Source organism: Podarcis melisellensis (assembly GCF_964234715.1).
Source record: "Podarcis melisellensis genome assembly, chromosome: 5".
Classification (NCBI taxonomy): Eukaryota; Metazoa; Chordata; class Lepidosauria; order Squamata; family Lacertidae; genus Podarcis; species Podarcis melisellensis.
In genome coordinates this window covers 95,713,776-95,737,145 of record NC_138537.1, presented here as the reverse complement: position 1 = coordinate 95,737,145, position 23,370 = coordinate 95,713,776, and the positions used below count along the sequence as shown (strand labels likewise).

The 23,370-nt window shown below is 42.1% G+C and overlaps 1 protein-coding gene across 1 annotated transcript in view; it reads right to left on the bottom strand.

Annotated features, from left to right (window-relative positions):
- Positions 1-23,370, bottom strand: part of SEMA3A (semaphorin 3A) — a 185,658-nt gene that overhangs the window by 58,577 nt on the left and 103,711 nt on the right. Inside the window, exon 5 of the mRNA XM_081911733.1 lies at positions 5,538-5,631. Within this exon, the coding sequence (XP_081767859.1) occupies positions 5,538-5,631 (94 nt within the window). The remainder of the gene's footprint in view (positions 1-5,537; positions 5,632-23,370) is intronic.

Sequence of the window (23,370 nt, the reverse complement as noted above, 5' to 3'; positions counted from 1 at the left end):
TATTAGTTCCAAGGCATGCTCGCATTTTCCATGCCAATTTTAGAATACGTTTCCATGGCGGGGCAGCCATGTCTGATCATGCCTGCTGGGAGAGTTGAGCTGCCTTCCCTTGAAAGGCTGGAAGCAGCGCTGCGCGTCAGAAGAGTCGGAATGGGAGAAAACATGATAGTGGAAATAGGTGCAATGAGCAGAAGATTAAAAGCAACAAGGCCTCTTCTCCCCAGCAGGAGGTATAATCAAAATCGAGTGAAAGAGAACAGCACATTAATTACCTATTTATCATCTTTCTGTCTCATCTGCCACTTGCTATTTTTAAAAGGAGAGACAATCACTTAATTATAGCTCTTATTATGTACTGTGCTTGAGAAAATGCCTTTGATGCCTCTGTTAGCCTTTACTTAACTTTACCCCCATTTGCTTGTCAGCTCTCTCCAGAGACTTGGGAGGAATCAATATAAATCAAGGGAAAGACAAGAAGGCTGCTTTCATTTCATCGTTGTCAAAGAGGGGAAGAGGTCACCCAGAGCAAGAGATTTCAGAAGCCAAAGTATGTGTGTATATATATTCATTTATGTGCATTATTATATGCATGTAGTACTTGTGTGTGTGTTTAAAACCAGACGTTTGCAGTATTTTTTATACGTTATGGGGCTTGTGTGTGAAAGGTTTGTGCTCTGTGCAAAGATAGACACTGAGGTCCCCATCCTTCCCACAGGAATTAGTGGAGGGGGCACACTGCAGCCCCCTCCCCAAAATCCCAATGCTTCATTTCCCCCATAGCAACAATTCATTTCTATGGGAGATAACCCAATGGTGCACTCTGGGATACTGGGCCAATTTTCATGGATCTTGGATTTTGTTTCTTGGCCATGTTAGAGAGCGACAGAAAGCTGGAAGGATGCACAATATGAGTGGTAAGGGAGAGAGAGAGATAGTTCCTTCAAGCACCTTTCCTGAGCACCTGCTGGGATTCAGGTCTCTCCTGGCTGAAAGGTCATGTAATGTTCTTCTTGTCTCACTCTGCATATATCTTGGGTATTGATTAAGAGCCAAAAACTTTTTTTTTAATTTACTTGCCCTAATAATTTGCATGGATATGTATGGTCCTTGTCAGAAAAGAACTTAGTAAAGGTATCCATACATTCAGGGAAGACATCCTAGAAGAAGACAATGTGTTGCCCAGCCTCAATGTCACGGGTGCAAAGCTTAATCCTTTCAAGGTGCCCACTGAAAAACATTGAACTTAATGCACTAGAGGGCTTGCATGGGAATATCCCAAGCTTGGTTGCTCTGTGTATGGTGGCTACTGCTGGTTGAAACTCTCCTCAGCTTGATAAAAAAATTGAATTGACCATTGTGAGCAATATTAGAGAATATTAGAAACAAAGATTGGGTTTTCCCTAGAGTTTGGAACTAACACGTAGTGTTGGCTGCCCTTATGCTGGTTTATAAACTTACTATTGTTTGACAGTCCCTTCCATTTTGTTTAAGTTATGGACACCATCACGGCTCAGAGGGAGCTAAGCAAAACACCCCCAAGTGGTAACTGAAGGGAACAGAAGGAACTGGAACCTTAGTAGAAAGGGAGTCACACAGTCTCTGGGTCTCATTAACCAAGCACAGAGAGCTTTCTCCATATCAAAGTAACTACAGCTGATGCAAGCTTTCTTATGTGTTCTGTTTATTCAAGGCTGTTTTCTTTGTTCTCACTAACTTATGGTGTGACCAAAGTCGTCAAGTGTTTTTATATTCTGGTTGATGCTAATCTAACTCACTGAAGTTAATAATCGTAACTAGCTTAGGTTCATTAATTTAAAGGAGTCTGTTCTGAGTAGGCAGGAACAGAGATCAAGCAATGGGAGCTCACCCTGTCTGCCAATCTAGCAGTTCAAGAGCACATTAAAGTGCAAGTAGATAAATAGGTACCACTCTGGCGGGAAGGTAAACGGTGTTTCCGTGCACTGCTCTGGTTCGCCAGAGGCAGCTTAGTCATGCTGGCCACATGACCTGGAAGCTGTACGCCGGCTCCCTTGGCCAATAAACTGAGATGAGCGCCGCAACCCCAGAGTCGGCCACAACTAAACCTAATGGTCAGGGGTCTCTTTACCTTTTTAATCTGAGTTAAATACAGTCCAAACATTTCTATATACATCTAACGGTAGGAGATTCAAATCTGAATGGGCACAGTCCACAGGAAAGTTATTCTGTGCATCCATCATTGGGACGAATGGGCATTAAACAAGAGATTCAGAGCTCCTGCTCCACAATTCAGTGGAGCTTGCTAAAGTGAAGCCTAGGTTGTGTCCTTAAAGAAGAACAGATTGTGTAACCTTAGCTTTGTTCATTAATAAATAATCTCCATTACAAAAGTACCACAGAAAAATATGCAATTCCCTCCTCCCTTACTCTTGTTTGGTCTTTAAAATGTTCTCATATTCTTCCTGGACCAGGTAAATTTGATGTGGAGACCTCCTCATGGACATGCACAGGGAAGATGCGCTTGGAGCAGCCTATTAATAATGAATTGCAGCTAAATGATGCCTGAGAGCTGCGCACATCTCTGTCACAGCTGGCATTTTGCTCAACACACCAGAGTAGCGGTTATCATAAATGAACAGCTCTTAAAAGTAATGAAAACCATTTGGAAGGAGATTGAGCAAGAATCATTTAGGGCAGAGGAATTAATAGCTATGAAACATTTTAAAATATTATTGAATTAGGAGTGATTAAAGAAACAGCAGTGTACCCATTTGTGTATTTTAAAAATGTTTTGAGCTTACAAAATTCAATTCCTGGCTTGACGTGGCTTGGGGGTGGGGGAAGTTCCTGTTTAGCTGAGATTCCAGTTCCCATATTTGTACCTGGAATTGAGTATGCAGGACAGATTAGGGATTCTACTGCTCAATAGTTTTCCTGCCTGAGCTGATAAGATACCACTGTTTGATGCATGTTTTTCTTAAACCAACTTCACATGGATTGAAATCTTTAAGCTCTTCTAAATTTGCAAAAGGCGAAAGATTTATACGATCTGAGGAGAAGCCAGTGGCGAATGATGGCCATTGAGACTGGTCGGGTGGGAATCAGGGAGCAAAAACAGAAGAGGGAGCCAGAATCATAACAGATTCAGCTGAATGATTCTAGTTTTGTCCCCATCCTCCTCATTCCTGCAAGTATAAGACGGACAGTCACAATGACCCCCTGGATAGATTTGATGTTAGAAGGTAAGCAAGTGAGGGTTGGCTGATGACAGAGAGATCTTGGTGGAGCACAAATGGACCAGCCTCCCCTGCTCATTCATCTCTAGCCAAGGTGCACGCTGCGCTGATGTGAATATCTATGGATGTGAGTGGCACTGTGGTCTAAACAAATGAGCCTCTTGGGCTTGCTGATTGAAAAGTTGGTAGTTTGAATCTACGCAATGGGGTGAGCTCCCATTGCTCTTTTCTAGCTCCTGCCAACCTAGCAGTTTGAAAGCACACCAGTGCAAGTAGATAAATAGGTACCACTGTGGCAGGAAGGTTTACGGCATTTCTGTGTGCTCTGGTTTACATCATGGTGTTCCATTGCACCAGAAACGGTTTAGTCCTGCTGGCCACATGACCCGGAAAGCTGTCTGCGGACAAATGCCAGCTCCCTTGGCCTGAAAGCGAGATGAGCACTGCTGTACCTCGTAGTCGCCTTTGACTGGACTTAACCATCCAGGGGTCCTTTATCTTTACCTTTTTCCATGGGTGAAAGAGCTGTGAAACACACTGGTGCGCCGGGGGGGGGGGGGAGACTTCATTGTGCTCTAAGGCACTAATGTGGATGCCCCCTCAGGTAGAATAGACAATATGAGGCTCGATGGGTGAATAGTCTGACCTAATATAAGGCAGCTTTCTGTCCTCCTGAATAACGTTAAAAGCCATCACCTCTGCTCCTCATATTGATTTCTCTCTTCCTTAACACCTTGCCTCCAATTCCATATGCCTTCCACACAAGAAGAAAGGATTTGTGAAAAAAGAAAAAAGAGATTATGAGAGGAAAACCCAAAAAACCCAAAATCATTATATTATTGTAAGTCCACATGAAAAATGAATGTGAGAAGACAGCACTCCATTGACTTCATTTGGCTACATGCCATGAGGTTTGCGTAAGACGCCCTTGTCATCGTATTCTTTTCTATTAATGCAAATAGGGAAGTCAGCCTCTCTGGAGAAACAGCACCACAAATTAAAGTTGCCCCAGGCACTAATTTATATACCCGTCTTTTCAGACGTACTTTCACCCTGTTTTGAGTAAATACAGGCTGCAAGTTGCAGCAAGGCAGTGACCTCAGGGGAGTAATCACCTGAACTTTCAGAGGCAGGAAAAAACATCAAGCGTTGGTTAAAAGTCAGAAATACTCCTCTTAAGTGCAGAAGAAGAGAAACTCATATTGAAATGCTTTGAGTCCCCTGAAGAACATCTAGAAAATAGGGAGCAATGTTCTTTCTTTAAAATGCGTATCTTTGTTGCTCAAGTAACATCAAGCCACTAATCACTTTTTGAATTTTCTGTGCCTTCATGATAATGAAATACCAATTGCCTCCACACATGTTCAAATTCTAATTTTGTTGCATGTCCACAATTTTCTAGCAAGGGCAAGACCCTGTGAGGTTTATGAACAGGAAACTTCTACAGCCTGTTCATGCACCATGGCTCCCAGAATTATTCCTAGGTAAGGAGGTAGAGTGGGACGTGGGTGGTGCTGTGGTCTAAACCACTGAGCCTAGGGCTTGCCGATCAGAAAGTCGGCGGTTCGAATCCCCGTGATGGGGTGAGCTCCCGTTGCTCGATTCCTGCTCCTGCCAACTTAGCAGTTCAAAAGCATGTCAAAGTGCAAGTAGATAAATAGGTACTGCTCCGGCGGGAAGGTAAACGGCGTTTCCATGCGCTGCTCTGTTTTGCCAGAAGCGGCTTAGTCATGCTGGCCACATGACCTGGAAAAACTGTCTGCAGATAAACGCTGGCTTCCTCGGCCAGTAAAGTGAGATGAGCGCCGCAACCCCAGAGTCGTTCGCGACTGGACTTAACTGTCAGGGGTCCTCTACCTTTACCTTTAAGGGGGTAGAGAATGGCACAGCCACTTTGCTCGCCCCCCCTATGTTCCTTCCTGCAGCTGCTTATGTACGGGGAGAAACACACAGCGAAGAAAATCTGAAGGGGAGAGTCTGCCCTAAACACAAAGACCATGTGCAAGATTTAAGAACCAGAATTTTGCATTGTTGCCATTGTCCATAAGTTCACATTCATAGTGCAATGATTGCACTATTGTAAAGACTGGAATTTCCCAAGTGGCATGTCTATCATCAGAAATTATGGGTTGCTATTGTTGTGTAGGATTAAGCGTGTCTTCACTTGCGGTGCAGCCAAACAAAACCACATTCCATTTCTTCCTGGGAAGATGTTGAAATAAGGAAGCAGAGCCTCTGATAACCATCAGGAACAGGAAGAAGCAGGTACCTATAGATAAAGCCTATTTTATGAAAACAAACAAACAAATAAATAAATCCTACCTATTAAAAGAGAAGCTGTCAGCAGTTTGGGGTCATAGGGGCTTTTTCCTCTGCCGTTTTCAAAATGTGAATCTTCCAGCTTAAAAATATTGTCCTGCAGAGGAAGAAGGAAGAAACAATTAATCTAACCAAGCATGGAGACGACTGGGTATGAATTATTAGTCCATCAGTTCAGCACACAAACTAAATTTTGTTTGTTACCATGGTATGCATTTGTGTGTTTTTGTATTGCATTATATTACCCTGTGATTCACGTATGAAGTGTGGTTCAGAAATTTAATCAATAATAATAAAAGAATAAATCCCAAGTTTTATGTTACTTCATCTACACTTTATTTGAGTTGGCTTGTTTTTCTACTTCTGCATGCAGAACTTTTGAGAACTAGACTGGAAAGCCAGAGAATGTTATTTTCCTCCCAGTACCCTTAGCAGAACTTGGCCCCTTACTTGTTAGCGCAGAATTACCCTTTTCTACAGAGGTTATCCCACATTCACGACCTCATATGCATAGCTGCACTAATCTATCCCCATGAATTATGGGATGCAAAGTGCAGAGATAACGGAAGTGAAACAGTTGAGGGAAATGTAGGGCAATTGCCACAAAAGAGCAGTTGTCTCGAGTGTGTGGCTGTGGGAAAACACACCAAAACATAAGGTTAATTTGCACATTCTGTGGGTGATTTGGGATTGTTTAGGTTGACGCTTAAATGCCAAGGATTCATGTTTTTATTTAATTCAGTTTACCCATGTCATTAGTAGAACAGTAGGACTCACTTATTCAGACACCCCAGAAGGGCAAGCTGAGGTTTTTGTTTTTTTTGGGGGGAGACTCATAAAAGGGAAGGGTGTCTGGATCAAAGAATGAACTCAACAAATTTTATTAATGAAAGCACTAATGAGAAACAGCCATTAAAAGGAGGGAAATCCAGATTAAATAAATTTGGACAAGAGAAGCATTTCTGATGTTTGACTCAGTCTATTGCAATATGTTTCATTTTTGTTCTGGTAGTTAAAAAAAATTTACAATATGTACTATTTTCCAAACTGGCTTAAATGGCTGAAGGCTGATTTATATATTTAGTATAATCATATGGTACAGCCTTCTGGGGCTATTATTCTCCAGACTGTAGGTAATAGATTGCATTTTTTAATACTTCTTGGCATAAAGAACAGGGAGAGGACTAAGTGAAAACTTTTTTGCTCTATGCTAGTTTCTCTCTCTCTCTCTCTCTCTCTCTCTCTCTGTGTGTGTGTGTGTGTGTGTGTGTGTGTGTGTGTGTGTATAGATAGATAGATGATAGATGATAGATAGATGATAGATGATAGATAGATAGATAGATAGATAGATGATAGATAGATAGATAGATAGATAGATATAGATGATAGATAGATAGATATATGGTCAGTGTGGTCCCTTCTCATAATCTGAAGTGGTACAGGCCTGAAAGGACTGAATGTATAGTTAGTTCTGACTTCTCAGGAAAGGTTCAGCTGAGTCTTTGGCTTCTAGGCCATACATATCTATATGCATGGTAGTAAAACACCAAAGAGGAAGTCCTGCCTCCTCTTGGCTCTGATTTGCAATAGCTCCACCAATGGTTAGGCAAGAATCTTTCCCATCCAGATTTCCTTTTCATAACCATGGACTGCAGTTGGCGACCTTCCACCCAACCCAAAGCATGCAATGTCTTAACCTATTGCCCAAGAGATCTCCTTTCCGCTTTGGCAAATAAATTAATAGTTGCACCACACACAAAACACGCACCCCATGTTGTAAATAAACTGCAGAATCTCACTTCCGTTTTTCCCCACACTTAGATTGATCTTACTCATTTTCAGTTGGTTTTCCCTTTACGAATCTAATCCCAAACTGTTTCCCACCCCCTGAATTTAGGAGCTGGTGGTGAGGTTGAGGAGGAGAGAACAAAGGAAGTTAAACTGCCTTCCCTCACCTGCATTTTTGGGTGGTGATGGCAAAAGTTGTGGTTGGGACAGTAGTCACCAGTAGCACTCCTCCTGTCTGCATTTGGGTGCCTGATGCCATTTTGTTTTGACTAGAATGCCCTTAGAACGGGGTTACACAACACAATTCTGGACACGACAAAATGCATTCGGGAGGATAGCTATTGACACCCTGTTCACAAAATTCACTCCATCTCCTGAAATAACTGAAATTCTCTCTCTCTCTCTCTCTCTCTCTCTCTCTCTCTCTCACACACACACACACACACACACACACACAGAGAGAGAGAGAGAGAGAGAGAGACAGACAGACAGACAGACAGACAGACAGTCTTTTGTGGCCTCTGAATGGGGCTATGAAATTGGGTGGGAGGAAAACATTTTCCTACAATAGCTTTTGCTATCCTGAGACTATTAATATCTTTATTTTCAAACTCTAGGAAGTGACTGGGGATTTCAAGGGTATGTTTTCTAATCTCTAAGCCTTTCAAAGTAAATTAATATAACAACATTTAACGTCAATGCCTCATGACAGTAATAGAGAATGACACAAGTCCTGCAAGCTGTTAAACTCAACACCAATATTCTTTAAGATCTTTTGTATCACCAAGGCAAGTTATTACTAGACCTGAGTTGGAATGAACTCTGAAGAACAGAGTGTTCCTAAAATAATGTAATGTATAATTAAAGGATGATTAGTCCAATCTAAAACAACAATAACAGTGTCATACAGGAAGCTACAACAAACCATAGCCATGTGATAAAGGAACCTGGTCCTTCTTACTATGTTATGTTGGTTTGATGGGGTGGAAGAACAGCTCAGCTAAGAGCAGAATACAAGGAGCATGGTCAAAACAGTTACTTTCAGTATTTCCATGGGTTTAGGAATCCCTTGTGGATGTTTTGTGTGTGTGCATAATCAGTTTCGGATGTGGCTTGCCATTTGGCATGATAGGACGGAGAGAGCAACTTTGTAAGGCTGCTGGTTAGACATTGGTTCATTCTTTGGTGGAGGGGATTTTGGATTGGCTGTGCCTGCCCCTCATTTTTGGTTGCTGCTGCTAGGGAATTCCATTAAAGGAATCCAGGGGCTCGATTTGCTCTGTCCAATCCCCTTTCAGGGGTTGCCAGAGTTCCTGGGAGCATCGGGGGTGAACTAAGAGGTGGAAATCTGCCTCTGTGCTCCACCAGTATGTTTTCCCTTACTGACCTCTGGAAGTCCAGTTGTCAGTCCTGTTCCTGCCACCGTGCAGGTTTAGGTTCAGGTAAAGGTAAAGGGACCCCTGACCATTACGTCCAGTCGTGGACGACTCTGGGGTTGCGGTGATCATCTCACTTTATTGGCCAAGGGAGCTGGTGTACAGCTTCCAGGTCATGTGGCCAGCATGACTAAGCCGCTTCTGGTAAACCAGAGCAGTGCATGGAAACGCCGCTTACCTTTTCTGCCGGAGTCAGGGGCTCAGGAGCAGAGGCACAGGAGAGGGAGGAAATGGAGAGCGAGGGGGAGGAATCCGAGGGGAGCGCAGGCGATGACAGTGGTCCGAGGAATTCCCTGAGTCTCTCCAGCGAATCGGAAGATTCACAGAAGGGGGCGCCGATGGCCAGGGCAAGGGGGGTGCCAAGGGGGATACCCCAGAAGGAAGGGGCCAGCGGGGACTCCCAGAGCAGCAGTTGGAAATCAGGACCAGCTTCCCCACCAGAGCGCAGTGGGGGGGAGAAGTCCCAGGTATCGGGACCAGTGTGCTCACCACCAGCGAGAGGAGATGAGTCAGGATTGACCACGCCTCCATCGGAGAGCGCGGAAACGGTCAAGAGGAAGGTTGCCGGCTGGGCGCGCGCGCCAAGTTCAAAAGTACAGGCGAGCGGCACAGCAGGTAGCCCGGATAGGGAGCCAGGTCCTAAAGCCCGCCGGAAGGAGGGGCAAGAGTCAGGGGTGTCAGCGTCAGAAGAGTCCAGACAGGAGGAAACCCCGGGGGGCAGACGGACCCAGAGGAGGAAAGAACAACGGAAGAGGTGGAGTAAGGCTAGAGTCTTAAACTGGTGTATAGGGGGCGGAGACTCAGACGGAGCTTCGCCGGTCTAGGTTCTAAGACGTAGAGCTGCACGCTGCGGCTTGGAAATGGAAACTGAACTTCAATAAAGACTTTTGTACATTATCACAGACTAGCGTTGGTCCTCTGTGAGCTGGGACCTAGAGGCAGCTCTGACAGGTACCTATTTATCTACTTGCACTTTGGCGTGCTTTCGAACTGCTAGGTTGGCAGGAGGTAGTCTGAACCAATGCCTAAGCAACCACTCACATGGTGTAATCAATAAAGTTGTGGCCAAATTAATGCCAAAAATTCTTAAACAAATATTCTGTGTCCTGTGCGATTTATTTTGGAGGGGGTTTGGGGGTCTTCACATGCAAAACAGCAGGACAGCACCCTCATGACTCTCACTTTAAGCATTAAAGAAGCACAGACTTTTTGGTTGCAGCTCAGTAGGTTTTGCATTGCTTTGCTTATTTCATACCCGTGGAAGCTTTCATGAAGCTGTGGTTCCTTTTAACCGCATATATATCTTGTGTCATCATTCTGGCATGTGGGGAGAAAACACGTCCAATGTTCCCTTGAGCGCATAGATATAGCTGCACAATTCTTTGGATTTAAGAAACACACACACTCCCTTTCACTCTGTATGGAAGTTGTGGGGAGAGCAGCCAGACAAGAGAACAGATGGATGGAGCCTCTGAGCTAGCAGGCAGGACATCTCAGCAACTCATTGAATCAAAGTATTTGATTAGTTTGATATACTGTTGGCTTTTTTTTAATGGACTTGTCAAATTTCTTAGCATGAAAAATCTAAGTTGCTGAGATCTTATGTATATGTTGCTGAGATCATTTCAGAGAAAAAGGATCCTCCAAAAGCCAAAGGATCTCATGCTTCTTCCATCTGAGTGACCAACGTAATCCAGCAGTAACAGAGCAATCCCAAAACCGCATGAATGTCATGTTATCCTTGACTGATTAGTAAGGACTTAAAAAATGCCATATTCTCGGTATTCCAGACGTAAGATACCATCAAGGATATTGAACAATTCTCGGAGGACATTGAGAATTGGAATCTCGTTGTGTAGCAACATTCAGGGTTGTCATGTATAATATATCACTTGTGCTGCTGTCTGGCTTACATATGGTGACCTCTGGAAAAATAAATGCTATGCTTTTGCAGCGAGTGTTCCTTCTAGGCAAATTATTAAGTGGACAGCATATGCAAGCAATAAGATCCACTATCCTAAAATCAATCCAACTGAGCGCTTTCCTTATTAGCCTTGTACCTTAACTTATTCTCTTCCCCCTCCCCAGTTTTCATGATACATTTGGGTGAGGAATTGTGGGCTGTAATTGCTTTAACAGAGAAGTTGCTACTTTGTTAAATAACTTATTGGTGTATATACAAAACTGCAATATCCAATTATTATTATTTTTTAGCTTTCAAGATCACCCCATTCCACTTTGTTTTTTGGATTTCCTGTGTACGGTGAGCCTATGGAGAGATGGAGAAAGCTCATGCATCACAGGAAATAACAGCAGAACCAGCACCAGCTTTTTATTAATTATTGAAATCTAGTGATTCAAGGACTGTCTTTCTACAAAGACTCTGTCTTCAGCCTTGGTTTTGTCTCGTTGAAAATACATGCATTTCCCAGGATGCAATTTTATTCAAAGTTCTGATAAGGCAGAAAAGGACACTTGTCAACACACCCAAGAAGACGTGAGACAAGAAAGATGGGTAACAAGTTACAGTTATCAAAATACAGTATAACAACTATAGAATCTGCCAATCAGAATAATTCAACCAAATTCACCAAAACCAATGAGGTTCGGGTGGTGAGGTGGGTTGATAGGAGCATTTCAGCTCCCAAACACCACTGTGGCTCCAATATTAGTCAGATATTTTCCAAAATCCACTCACTCACCCAGACCAAATGACAATTAGCCAAATCCTGACCAAACACCACTCCAGTCATGCTGACAAAACCCAACAGGGTGAAGTAGGCAAAAATAATGTGACATGCACCAATTAGTGTTACCCCCCCCCCAAAAAAAATCCTACTTAGTCCCCTCAAAGAACGCAACTAGTTGAGCTCACGCAGAAAAAGGGGTGGGAGGGTAGGTGTCTCAATGAGAAGAGGAGGGAGTGTTGGGTGAAGCAGGCTTAAATAGCCTGATCACCACTTCCCCCCATTGGGCAAATTGCCCCATGTCCTTGCCCACATTACCCCTGAGGGGCTTTCCATTTCTCCTCTTCTTGCAGGGAAGGAGGGTATAGAAAATGTGTCCCCTTCCCCAATACGGGAATTAACGGAATTCTCAAGAGGAGGGTATTTAGCAAATTTAATCTAAAGTTCAACCAAACAAAGTCAAAGTTGTTAAACTCAGAATTTGCTTTGTAGGAGCAAAAGACCAAAATGTCCTAAATGTGAACAAAGTACCGATGGAGGAGGAGTTCCTTGGGACTGCTTTGTGCAATTGACTGACTCCATCTGATACTCAACTTGCCTATGGATCAGAATTCAACTACTAATTGGGTTACGAACTAATGCTATTTGGTGCAGAGATAGTGCAAATAAAAAATGCATATTTTATGTTTTTAAAAAAATGATCTCTCCTTTCATAGTCACTAGACCACATTCTAATAAAGTCATAAAATCATAGTCAGTCACATGTGGACTGGTCAATTAAATAATCAATTAAATTTGCATATTTTGTTTTGATTCATTTATAGAAGTATTTATATAGCACCCACTCGCATAAAATGCCATTGTGGTGAACAAGATAAAATATAGCAAAAGAATATATACACAAGAATGACTGGCCCATCTAAGAAAGGGAATTATAAACAAATGAATAGGACTGTTGGCCTGAAAAAGTCTTACAGAGGGATGTCTCTGTATTCCACAACTTGGGCCTGGCATCAAAAACAATTCTTTAGGCCTTAATATTTTGGAGGCACTCCTTCCTGGGATAGGAGGAGACATGTTTCTTTTAAGATGATGTAAAATACATTAAAATTATTAGTATTATTATTTTTTAAATCAAAGTTGACTCCCTAATTAATAATAGCACATCAAAGTTGTTTAGTGAATTAATCGGCGGAAGAAGATTGGAAGAAATTTAAAGACTATTTACAGAAATATTGCAAAATTAATGAATGTTAGAATGATGTTGGATAGAAATTAAGTGGTTTCCAGCTGTAATGTTAAGAGAATATGGAAAAAAAGGTTAAGAAACAGGTTAAAATCTATTGATAAGGATTTGCTGAACTAACAATTTGAATTGGAATACAAAAAAGGGAGGTATGAGGAGGTCTGGGAAATATGTTACTGAAAATAAGCATTTGAAATCTTATGTGAGTTTTTTAAATACTTTTATTTTTGTATTTTTGTATTTTTGTTATTTTTTCTTTTTTCTTTTTCTTTTTTCTTTTTATTGTAGTATTATTGTAAACTTTAATAAACATTCTTTTTAAAAAAAGTTGTTTAGTGAATTAGTTTTAGCAGATTAATCAAGTAAATGTTACAATCCTAATATTTACAATGTCTGAAACAGAGATCCACATGTATTTTATGACCCTCCCCATTAATATATAAGGAATGTTGATAAATCCCTGCACACCAGCTAAGTTCAGATATTAGTGACTGGGATAACCATTGCACCATGTGCAAAGAGCATGCTTCAAACAGCCTTACAACCTTTGATCTTCACACCTATTGTTGGTTAATTGCCAGAGGTTAAAATAGGCAACAATCCACGATGATTTATTATTACATGGTAACATATAGTAGTTTTGCACATTCAAGCAAGACAACATTATCTTGTGAATAATGTTAGACAAGAACCATGGTGATCAAAAGTGCTGGAAATGTCAGTCCAATTAACTTAATAGCCACAAGATGATAAAACATCATAAATTTGGGTTTCGTGATTTCAGAGCACATTTGCAACTCCAGGGGCTGGAGGTTTGCATTTTAATATGGACAAAGCAATTTTATCAGCTGCAAGAAGAGACCTCAAGTCAGAGGAAAGTGTTCATGTGGCATATGAGTCATAATGCCTTCCTGCCTATCACAAAAACATTTGTCAAATTTGACACACCATTGTATCAAACGTCCTTGCTGCTGCTCTTGCTCTAATAGGAACAATTAATTTTGGACACAATTACGTGGCAAAATAAATTTAACAAATGTTACCATACAGCTAGTGGGCAATGGCAAGAGGCTAATTAAAACAGGAGATCCCCCTAACCAATTGATCTTTCCAGGAGGTCTTTCATAAATAGAAATTCATTATGAAATACAGTAGATTAACAAAATTACAATCACTGACCATGAGAGAAAGTTCGTGAAGCTGTGCATAAGGTAGGTGCGTAAGAAACAACATCAGTGTCTACAGTTTTCCTATGATCATTGTTAGTCCCATTCATGTCTACTGGGCTTTGTCTTGTCAGTGGAAGGTTAACATCACAGGGCTCTTACTAAATCAAGTCATAATAACTACACATCCTAGAATCATAGAATCATAGAGTTGGAAGAGACCACAAGGGCCATCGATTCCAACCCCCTGCCAAGCAGGAAACACCATCAGAGCACTCCTGACATATGGTTGTCAAGCCTCTGCTTAAAGACCTCCAAAGAAGGAGACTCCACCACACTCCTTGGCAGCAAATTCCACTGTCAAACAGCTCTTACTGTCAGCAAGTTCTTCCTAATGCTTAGGGGGAATCTTCTTTATTGTAGTTTGGAACCATTGCTCCGTGTCCGCTTCTCTGGAGCAGCAGAAAACAACCTTTCTCCCTCCTCTATTTGACATCCTTTTATATATTTGAACATGGCTATCATATCACCCCTTCACCTCCTCTTCTCCAGGCTAAACATGCCCAGCTCCCTTAGCTGTTCCTCATAAGGCATTGTTTCCAGGCCTTTGACCATTTTGGTTGCCCTCCTCTGGACGTTCCAGTTTGTCAGTGTCCTTCTTGAACTGTGGTGCCCAGAACTGGACACAGTACTCCAGGTGAGGTCTGACCAGAGCAGAATACTGTGTTAAGCTATGCCTTTCATGCACAAGTCTTCGTGAGACTATGAAGTAATACTCTGGAGTTACTTAGGAACATGTTCACACATGAACGTTCATCACAAATATTGAGACTGTGCACTGCCCCCTGATCCAGCCCAGGGCCTCAAATCCAGGACCCCCCAGTTTGGGTGACCCATCCTGGGAAATAGGGACCGCCTGCCCTGTATCCGAAGCAATCTGGAGGCAGGACTAAGGGTTTCTAAAACCCTATTTTTAGCATGAGGTTGGAGGTGGGGAAAGGAGGACATCCTATGTATTCTTCTTCCCTCCTCCCAAGCAGGAGCAGGCAAGTTCAATCCTGCAAGGGGCTGTCCCTTTGTGAGGAGCTTCACTATGTGCTTGGAGGCTGCTCAGGTTTATTTTCCATATCGCCCCCCCCCCCAATCTGCCAACACCAAATTGTGAAATTTGTATTTATGAGACACGCTGCCAGCCCAGCTTACACCTAAATAGTATCCACTTTGGGAATGCAAAGGGTGTGGATGTGAGATTTTGTGCCCCCCCCCAAAAAAAATAATAATAATATAAAACAGCTTTCTCCTTTTGCTTTGTTTTTTTTTTTTTTTAGAAATAAGGGGCAATAAAACCGCACGTACTAATACATGGTATTGTTGAAGAATAAAACTACCTATGAAAAGATGAATTCCATTGTGTGCCTGGAGATGTAGGTTCTAGTAGACATAATTATAACGTCTTTCCCTGACAAGTTACAATTACTCTGCAGAGTTTTAAGGAAGCCTGTAAGTTCCCCCCTTTCCCTTTTACATACATCAAGAGTATATACACATATTCTCCCCTGAGCAACACAAATGCTTCTTATTCAAAAACAGATGTTTTCTGGCACAGGCGGTTTGCTGTGATTGAAAAAATATTCATGTTAAAGACAGTTTCCTGATTCAGAAGCCACCCGAGTTTTCTTCATGCATTATGAGTGGACCATCAGAACTGGTGATGGTTGAAACCAGTGCTTTTTTCGGGGGGACGGACAGACGCAGGGGTACACATACCCTTAAACATTTTGTGACTCTTAAGTTTGGCCTCATTGAGGGGCAATATTTCAATTTGAGTAGGAAAATGAGAGTACCCCTAAACATTTTTTTTTTAAAAAAAGAGAAAAGCACTGTTTGAAGCACAGAGTTGCACACATGTATCAGAATTGATAAAACCATTCTCTCAATTCCACTCCATTCTGCAGTCCTGGGGCTCCCAGCAAGAAAAGGGAATATTCGGGATTTTGGCAAGAGATTTTGCACCTCCTAATCATGTTTGTTCCTCCAGATGTATGAATGCAGAAATAATTAAAGGTTGGCTTCCCCAATATAAAACCTTTTTGCTGTTATTGCTGCCTTTCTGCAGAAACACACCACCTGGATTTTGCGGAGGGGGGAGGTTTATGTTGGCAATTATTTTTTTAGCCCTGCACCAGCATACTGATGCACAATAAAACAACTAAACCATCCACAACTCTCACTTGGGCTGATTTTAATTTTTATTTTTTTTTACCTTGTCAAGCATATATTTCCCAAATTAGTATATGTATGCCAAATTATCACAATAAAGGGGGGGAAGGATCAGGAAGACTTGGAGGGGAGGGGGGAAGAAATAGTGCAGTGCCAACTGCCATTTTTTTCTCCCAGAATGGTCTCTTCTAACTCTATGATTCTATGATTCTATGATTCTAAGGCAAGAGCAGCTCTCTTTAGAAGTATTTCTAAGCAGAACTAAGAGTCACATTTGGAGGAAATCTCCCATTGGAGGGATCCCTTCAGTGGTGGGATTTCCCTGCAGACTGCAACAGGGAAAGAAAGGATTAAATTCTCCCATTGCAAATGCCTGCAAAGAAGAATTTGACAAAACATGTATTGCTAAGTCCAGCACTGCACTTAGATGCAACCCTAAACCCATCTCCAAAAATGCAAGAATAGTCTTTTTACCCAGGTCTGTTTCCATCCTTAAGTGACACGTGTAAGCCCCTTGACAGGTAGAAAACAGGAATCAAGAGAAACTAGGAAGTCCTCATGTTAGCAAAGGTGGAAATTAATTTTAGGTGGTGTGCTGGGGGGAAAGTCAAGAGCAGCCAAATTGGGTAGCTTTTTGCATTTTTTAAAAAGAGGGTGACTGAGCTATTGTTATTTTTCATGTTTCTAGCAAGCCATACTACAAGTTGATGCCTACATCAGAGGCAGATTTTGGTAATGTGGTGCCCTGAATGAGGAGAAATTTTGGCACATACCCCCCCCAAAAAATTATTATTTTCACAATAATTCCTTTTCCTACAGTAGTTTTTTATGGATCTTCTCAGTAAGGTAAAGGTAAAGGGACCCCTGACCATTAGGTCCAGTCATGAACAACTCTGGGGTTGTGCCGCTCATCTCGCTTTATTGGCCAACGGAGCCGGCGTACAGCTTCCGGGTCACATGACCAGCATGACTAAGCCGCTTCCGGCGAACCAGAGCAATGCACAGAAAGTAGGTACCCATATAAATATAGGTTTTTATTGATGGTGATGATGATGATGATGATGATGATGATGATGAAGCACCCCCTCTGGAGTTGCCTACATAGCACCTAAATGGCCTCCATTAAGCACCTGCTATCTCGTCCCTCTTCCTGTCTTCAAGCTGTGACCAGATGCAGAAGCCATGGCTTCAACGGGCGCCTAAACATGTTTCTCGCCTCCAGCCTGATGAGATCTTGAAACCTTGCATACCGCCTTGTGAAATTTTGGTTGACCTAATGAAGGTATTACCTAAAAACTGACCTTGGAAACATGATTCTGTTAACAAAATGCATCAGGAAGTCATGTGTCCAGCTGAGCTGTTTTCAGTAGAACCTGTATGGTGTGTTAGAATTCCTGATCTATGATTGCAGTCATGACTGTTGTCTTTCACATGACAGTATATGTTTTGACTCCACAGAGTGGGAAGTGACGGAGGCAGGATGTTTGTGTTAATGTGTTCTGTGAAGTGGGACTATTATCCTTTGTTCTTTTTCTCTTTGCTGTCTGATGCTAGAGAGAGAGAGGGAGCCATGTTGCAGTGCTCCATGTGTGTTTATATGCAAATAAAGTAGATTAGCCAAAATGCTGAGTTGCTGAGGTCCGTTACGCAACTGTGCAAATTCTGCAGATCCCTAAGTGTGCCAGTGTCAGTTGACATCAGTCGCTGTGCTGTTCGGGCTGAAGAAAGCTTATGAAGCTCCCGAACGATCAACCAGGAGACAGGGAACATGCCAGTGAGGCATGTGTCTCTGCCAGGGTCCTACTTGAGTGTAGGCTGAACTCCTGACATGGTGGCCATGGGGAAAAACCAGGGGCTTCCAGCCCATCAGCCCTGGTGCTGAAATCAGCTTTCAGCATGTCAAGGACACACTGTGATAGCATGCAACAACACCTCACATATGCACCTCACATGCAAGCACATGAACCTGGCTGGCTCAACAAGATTGGGAGTCAGTCCAGAGTCACCTCCTCCACTGATCACTAAGGAGAATAGCATCACAATCCAAATGATTATATAGCAATGTGGGGTTGGAAATATCTTATTTATTTATTTTTGCGGGGAAAATGAATTCCCTGCAAAATAAAAGACATTACCAATTCATCTGAAAGGTGAAATCTTTAAATTATGTAGAGCACCGTATCCACAACACAGGCACCTGGTTCTACAAAGCATCTGGTAAAGATATTCCAGGAAACAATAAAGGTTGACAATTTCAGATCCAGCCCCTCAACAAGTCTGTCAAGGCTGACTATGCATCTGTTATTTGAACTGCTGTTTCTATTTTGGATCAACCTTCACTTATTTTTGGTTTGAGGGTTTGTTTGTTTTTCTGCAGTGGTTAAACCAGCTTCAGGTAAGCCATTTTCGAGAACTACTATTGTATTTTAAGTGGGTAGCAGGTTTAGTGCCCTCTGGTCATTCTAGCTAGGGGGCACCAACCTCATTATGTAGCCTGGAATCTCTCGAGAGGACCACTTGTGTGGGAAAACACACTTCTCACCCCCAAATCACTTCTGGAGAGCAGAGTAGTTCTGAAGAATAAAATACGGCCCACCTCTACTTTTGGAGGTAGCACTGAGGTCTTAAAACCCATTGGTACTTTGCTGGGAGCTTGAGTTAACTGCAACATATAGAGAACCAAAGGAAGCCACAAAATACTGACCCATCCCTCCTGTAGAGAACTCTGCCTGAGAGACCCTCCATTCCCAGGGCTTTCTGAGGAAACAGGAATTGACTAATAATAATAATTTTTATTTATACCCCGCCCTCCCCGGCCAGAGTCGGGCTCAGGGCGGCTAACATCAATAAAATCACAGTAAAAACATAATAGGGGGGGAGGGGGGAAACCAATGTAAAATACAGGTTTAAATGCAATTTAAAATGCAGCCTCATTTTAAAATAGTCAATAAATCGAGACCATAAGGGGAGGGAAACATAACGGTCAGACTGAGTCCAAACCAAAGGCCAGGCAGAACAGCTCTGTCTTGCAGGCCCTGCAGAAAGATGTCAATTCCCGCAGGGCCCTAGTCTCTTGTGACAGAGCGTTCCACCAGGTCGGGGCCAGTGCTGAAAAGGCCCTAGCCCTAGTTGAAACCAATCTAACCTCCTTGAGGCTTGGGACCTCCAAAATGTTGTTATTTGTGGACCTTAAGGTCCTCCACGGGGCATACCAGGAGACGCGGTCCTGTAGGTACGTGGGTCCTAGGCCACATAGGGCTTTAAAGGTCAAAACCAGCTGATGAAATCAGTGTTCATCTGTGATGGAGACACGCTCTTTGGTTTCAAATGCATTAACTTCACACATTTAATTCCTTCAAAATCACTTCCATGGACACTCATGGTAGCTCAGACTAATTATTTAGATGTTGCACAGTGCTGGAAAAGGCTCTGCACTGTTCCCAGCATTGGTTTCAAAATCTAGTCTTTCAAAATGATGTGAAAGCATCAACAGCTGGAACACCACGGTCTGTTTAGCAACAGGGCACTTTCATATTTTCCCCACCCAACATTTCATATCTCTCCTGTTGCAACTGTTGACACCGAGGTCTGTGGGAGGAGCAGAAATAGTACAGAAGGCTGAGATGGAGGTTGGAAATAGAAGATAATTCTAACCAAAACATGACGAAGCACTGGATAAGGAAAAGAAAACCATCTGTCTACTCTTGCTCACCTTTGAATATTCTGTTTATTCATGGATACACTGAATCCAGAAAGCTGCTTTTTCGCGAGTCAGGCTAGTGGCCCAGCTTGCTCTGTATGGCCTACTTTGATCTGATTTCCTCCCCCCACCCCTACAACACTCATTTCTTTCTTAGCCTTTGAGCATATGCAAATTGGCTTATGAAGTTCCACCTGTGTTTCCTTCCGATTGCAAGCTGCCATTAATTTAAGGCCCCTGCAATATTGTCTGGCTGTCCTCATAATGAGTTTAAAACCACTGGCAAATCATTCACTGTCTCATCTGAGGTCTCTTTGGGGAGAAAGCAAAATTAATTTGCCACTTGGGAATTGTTTAGAAGCTGCTGTGCGATTTAGGAACTCCCCACAATGACACCCTCCTTTCACAAACCTCTTTGAGCTCCATATTAAACCAAAGCTATTCATACATGATATCTAATGGGGGAGAAAACCATTGCTATATGACATGTAACTGCATTTGTTTGTTTACTTCTGCTTTCCCACATTTTACCCCTTGGTTGTTTTTCTCATTTCAAAAACTGAGGATAGTTTTGACACATATGCTGAACTGCCATTGAAATCAATGCGGTAAAAAGGGGTTGTGTCCAGTTTTAGTTGTACAGTGGTACCTCAGGTTACATACGCTTCAGGTTACATACGCTTCAGGTTACTGACTCCGCTAACCCAGAAATAGTGCTTCAGGTTAAGAGCTTTGCTTCAGGATGAGAACAGAAATCGTGCTCCGGCGGCATGGCGGCAGCAGGAGGCCCCATTAGCTAAAGTGGTGCTTCAGGTTAAGAACAGTTTCAGGTTAAGAACGGACCTCCGGAGCGAATTAAGTACTTAACCCAAGGTACCACTGTATTCAGTGTAGACACCATGAAATTAATGGGCTATTAATTTCAATTGAAATTTCAGGACAACTTAGCTGAACACAACCCAAAGTTCACTGGGATTCTGCAGTGAAGGCAACCCTGTATTGGGAAATTTTTAATGACTAATGTTTTACAATTTTTTAGGTGCTGTAAGCTGCCCAGAGTAGCTGGAGAAACCCAGCCAGATGGGCAGGGTATAAATAATAATAATAATAATAATAATAATAATAATAATAAATAATAAATTATTATTATTATTATTATTATTATTATTATTATTATTTATTAGTTTATTTCATTGTTGTTGCTGTTTTGGTTCCTACCCTTGAAGAGTGTAAGTTCCCTTGGGTCTGCTTCCAAACCTTTGTAACAAGTACTGTACTATGTAGATTCACTGAAACACTGAAACATTAATTGCCTCTCTTGCCTCTGGCATTTAACTTTCAGGGATGAAGTGTTTTGTTTCTATGTCCTATGACCTGAATTCGGACTTGCCACAATGTGAAAAACATTAATGGAAGCCCTCTAATTTCCTCCTTTGCTTGTATTCCACCTACCATTTAACTATTACATCACCTTTATTTAAAAACAAGTTCCAAAGATTTCGACGGTCATGCTTATGCTATATGGAAATTCTTGCTTTATTGGAGGAACTGGCAAAATTCTCAGTAGTATTCAATACAGTCAAGATTTCACCACTGAAAAATATATTCCTTTGGGTTTCCTTTGAGTTGCTTCTTTCAGAAGACTCTGCTCAGACAAGAGCAAGATCCCATAAATGCTTTAAATCTCCACAGTCCTGCCTTTCTGACACGATTCAGACATCTGTTTAGAAGTATTTATTATGTCTGACACTTAAGGATATATACAGAACTTACAAAAATCATATAAATGGCCTGGCTGATTGCTAAAGGTCAGTCAAATAACTTTTTTTAGATGAGGTAATATATACCAAACTATTTAAACACGCCTTTTCTTTCAGTTTTCATACCCATTGCTGCAATTTGATTTAATGATATTAAAATTCCTTTCCTTCCAGTTCCATCACACGGTCATATACAGACTTTTAAACTGGCAGAACTATAGAGATGCAAAAGTGTTGAATGTAGCCTCCTAAACAGCCCCCTCCCAAAAGAAGAAAAATAAAGGAGAAGGGGACGACAAGAGGACGAGATGGTTGGACAGTGTTCATGAGTTTGGTTCATGAGTTTGACCAAACTGCGGGAGGCAGTGGAAGACAGGAGGGCCTGGCGTGCTCTGGTCCGTGGGGTCATGAAGAGTCGGACACGACTAAACGACTAAACAACAACAACAAGGAATTGTAGCTCTGGGTGGGAAAACTCTCAGCACCATTAACAAGCCACAGCTCCCAGAATTCTTTGGGGGAAGCTGTGACTATTTAAAGTGGTATCGTAGTGCTTTAAATGTAGGGTACAGATGTGGCCAGTGTCTGCTTAAATTACCTCTGGTCCCCCTGCATTATAATTCAAGGTCCCCATTCTTTTGTGAATATTATAAGATCAGGAAGACTAACTAGATGTCATGGCAGCCATGGGGGGCAAGCAGAAGGAACGCTTTTGGCAATGGGGTCATGTTTTTCTGGTGTGTAATACAACCCTTGGCAAATCCATTCAAGAAATGAAAACGCGAAACCGCTAGTGAATTAAAAAATTATACAAGCATTTTGTGTTTCCCTATGGGTACCTAGACTACTATGTCTGAGTAGTGGCATCTAGTCAAGCAGAAAGCTAAATTGCAACAAGCTACTCCAGTGGGGGGTGGAGACAATAAAGGACTTATTTGCGGCAGTTGACACATGGTTTGTATTTTAAGTGCAATCACATAACCTTTTTCAAAAAAGCAGTTGCAAGCTTGCTAATAAACAATGGTTGTAGAGGGCTTTGCAAACAGTAAAATACTTCCAGGTTTCAGCGGTGGTGCCATGTTTGCAAAAGTGTGTTTCGGTGGACTTATAAAAAGGTATAGTTATTGAGTAGCAGCTTTGGAAAATAATCAATACCATTTGTCATTAAGGTACAACAACACATTTTCATTTCCTTTTTGCAAAACGTAAAGGAAACCATGCAGAACCATTCATGATTTTAGCTAAAAAATACCTATGGGAAAGGAAACCCCCAGCAGCTCTACAAAGTAAATGCTGCAGTGCTTTCAATCCTTCCATCAAGTTGGGAAAGTTCTAAACACTGCATATTTCAGGGATGGCTTAGTCTGCAAAGAAGACCTTCAGTGTAGAAGAGCATCTGGTATCTCCTTTAGGAGTTATGTGACCATCTGCTTTACTTTTCTGTGTTTTGCCTCAATCAAACCACCTTAGAGGTGTTGTTGTTGTTGTTGTTGTTGTTTTCTGGAGAAGAAGAAGAAGGGTTTGGATTTGATATCCCGCTTTATCACTACCCGAAGGAGTCTCAAAGCGGCTAATATTCTCCTTTCCCTTCCTCCCCCACAACAAACAACCTGTGAGGTGAGTGGGGCTAAGAGACTTCAGAGAAGTGTGACTAGCCCAAGGTCACCCAACAGCTGCATGTGGAGGAGCGGGGAATCGAACCCGGTTCCCCAGATTATGAGTCTACTGCTCTTAACCACTACACCACACTGGAGGATGCAGGGGGATGCATACCCCTAAACATTTTGTGAATCTATGTTTGGCCTCTTGAGGGGCTGTATGAGTAGGAAAATG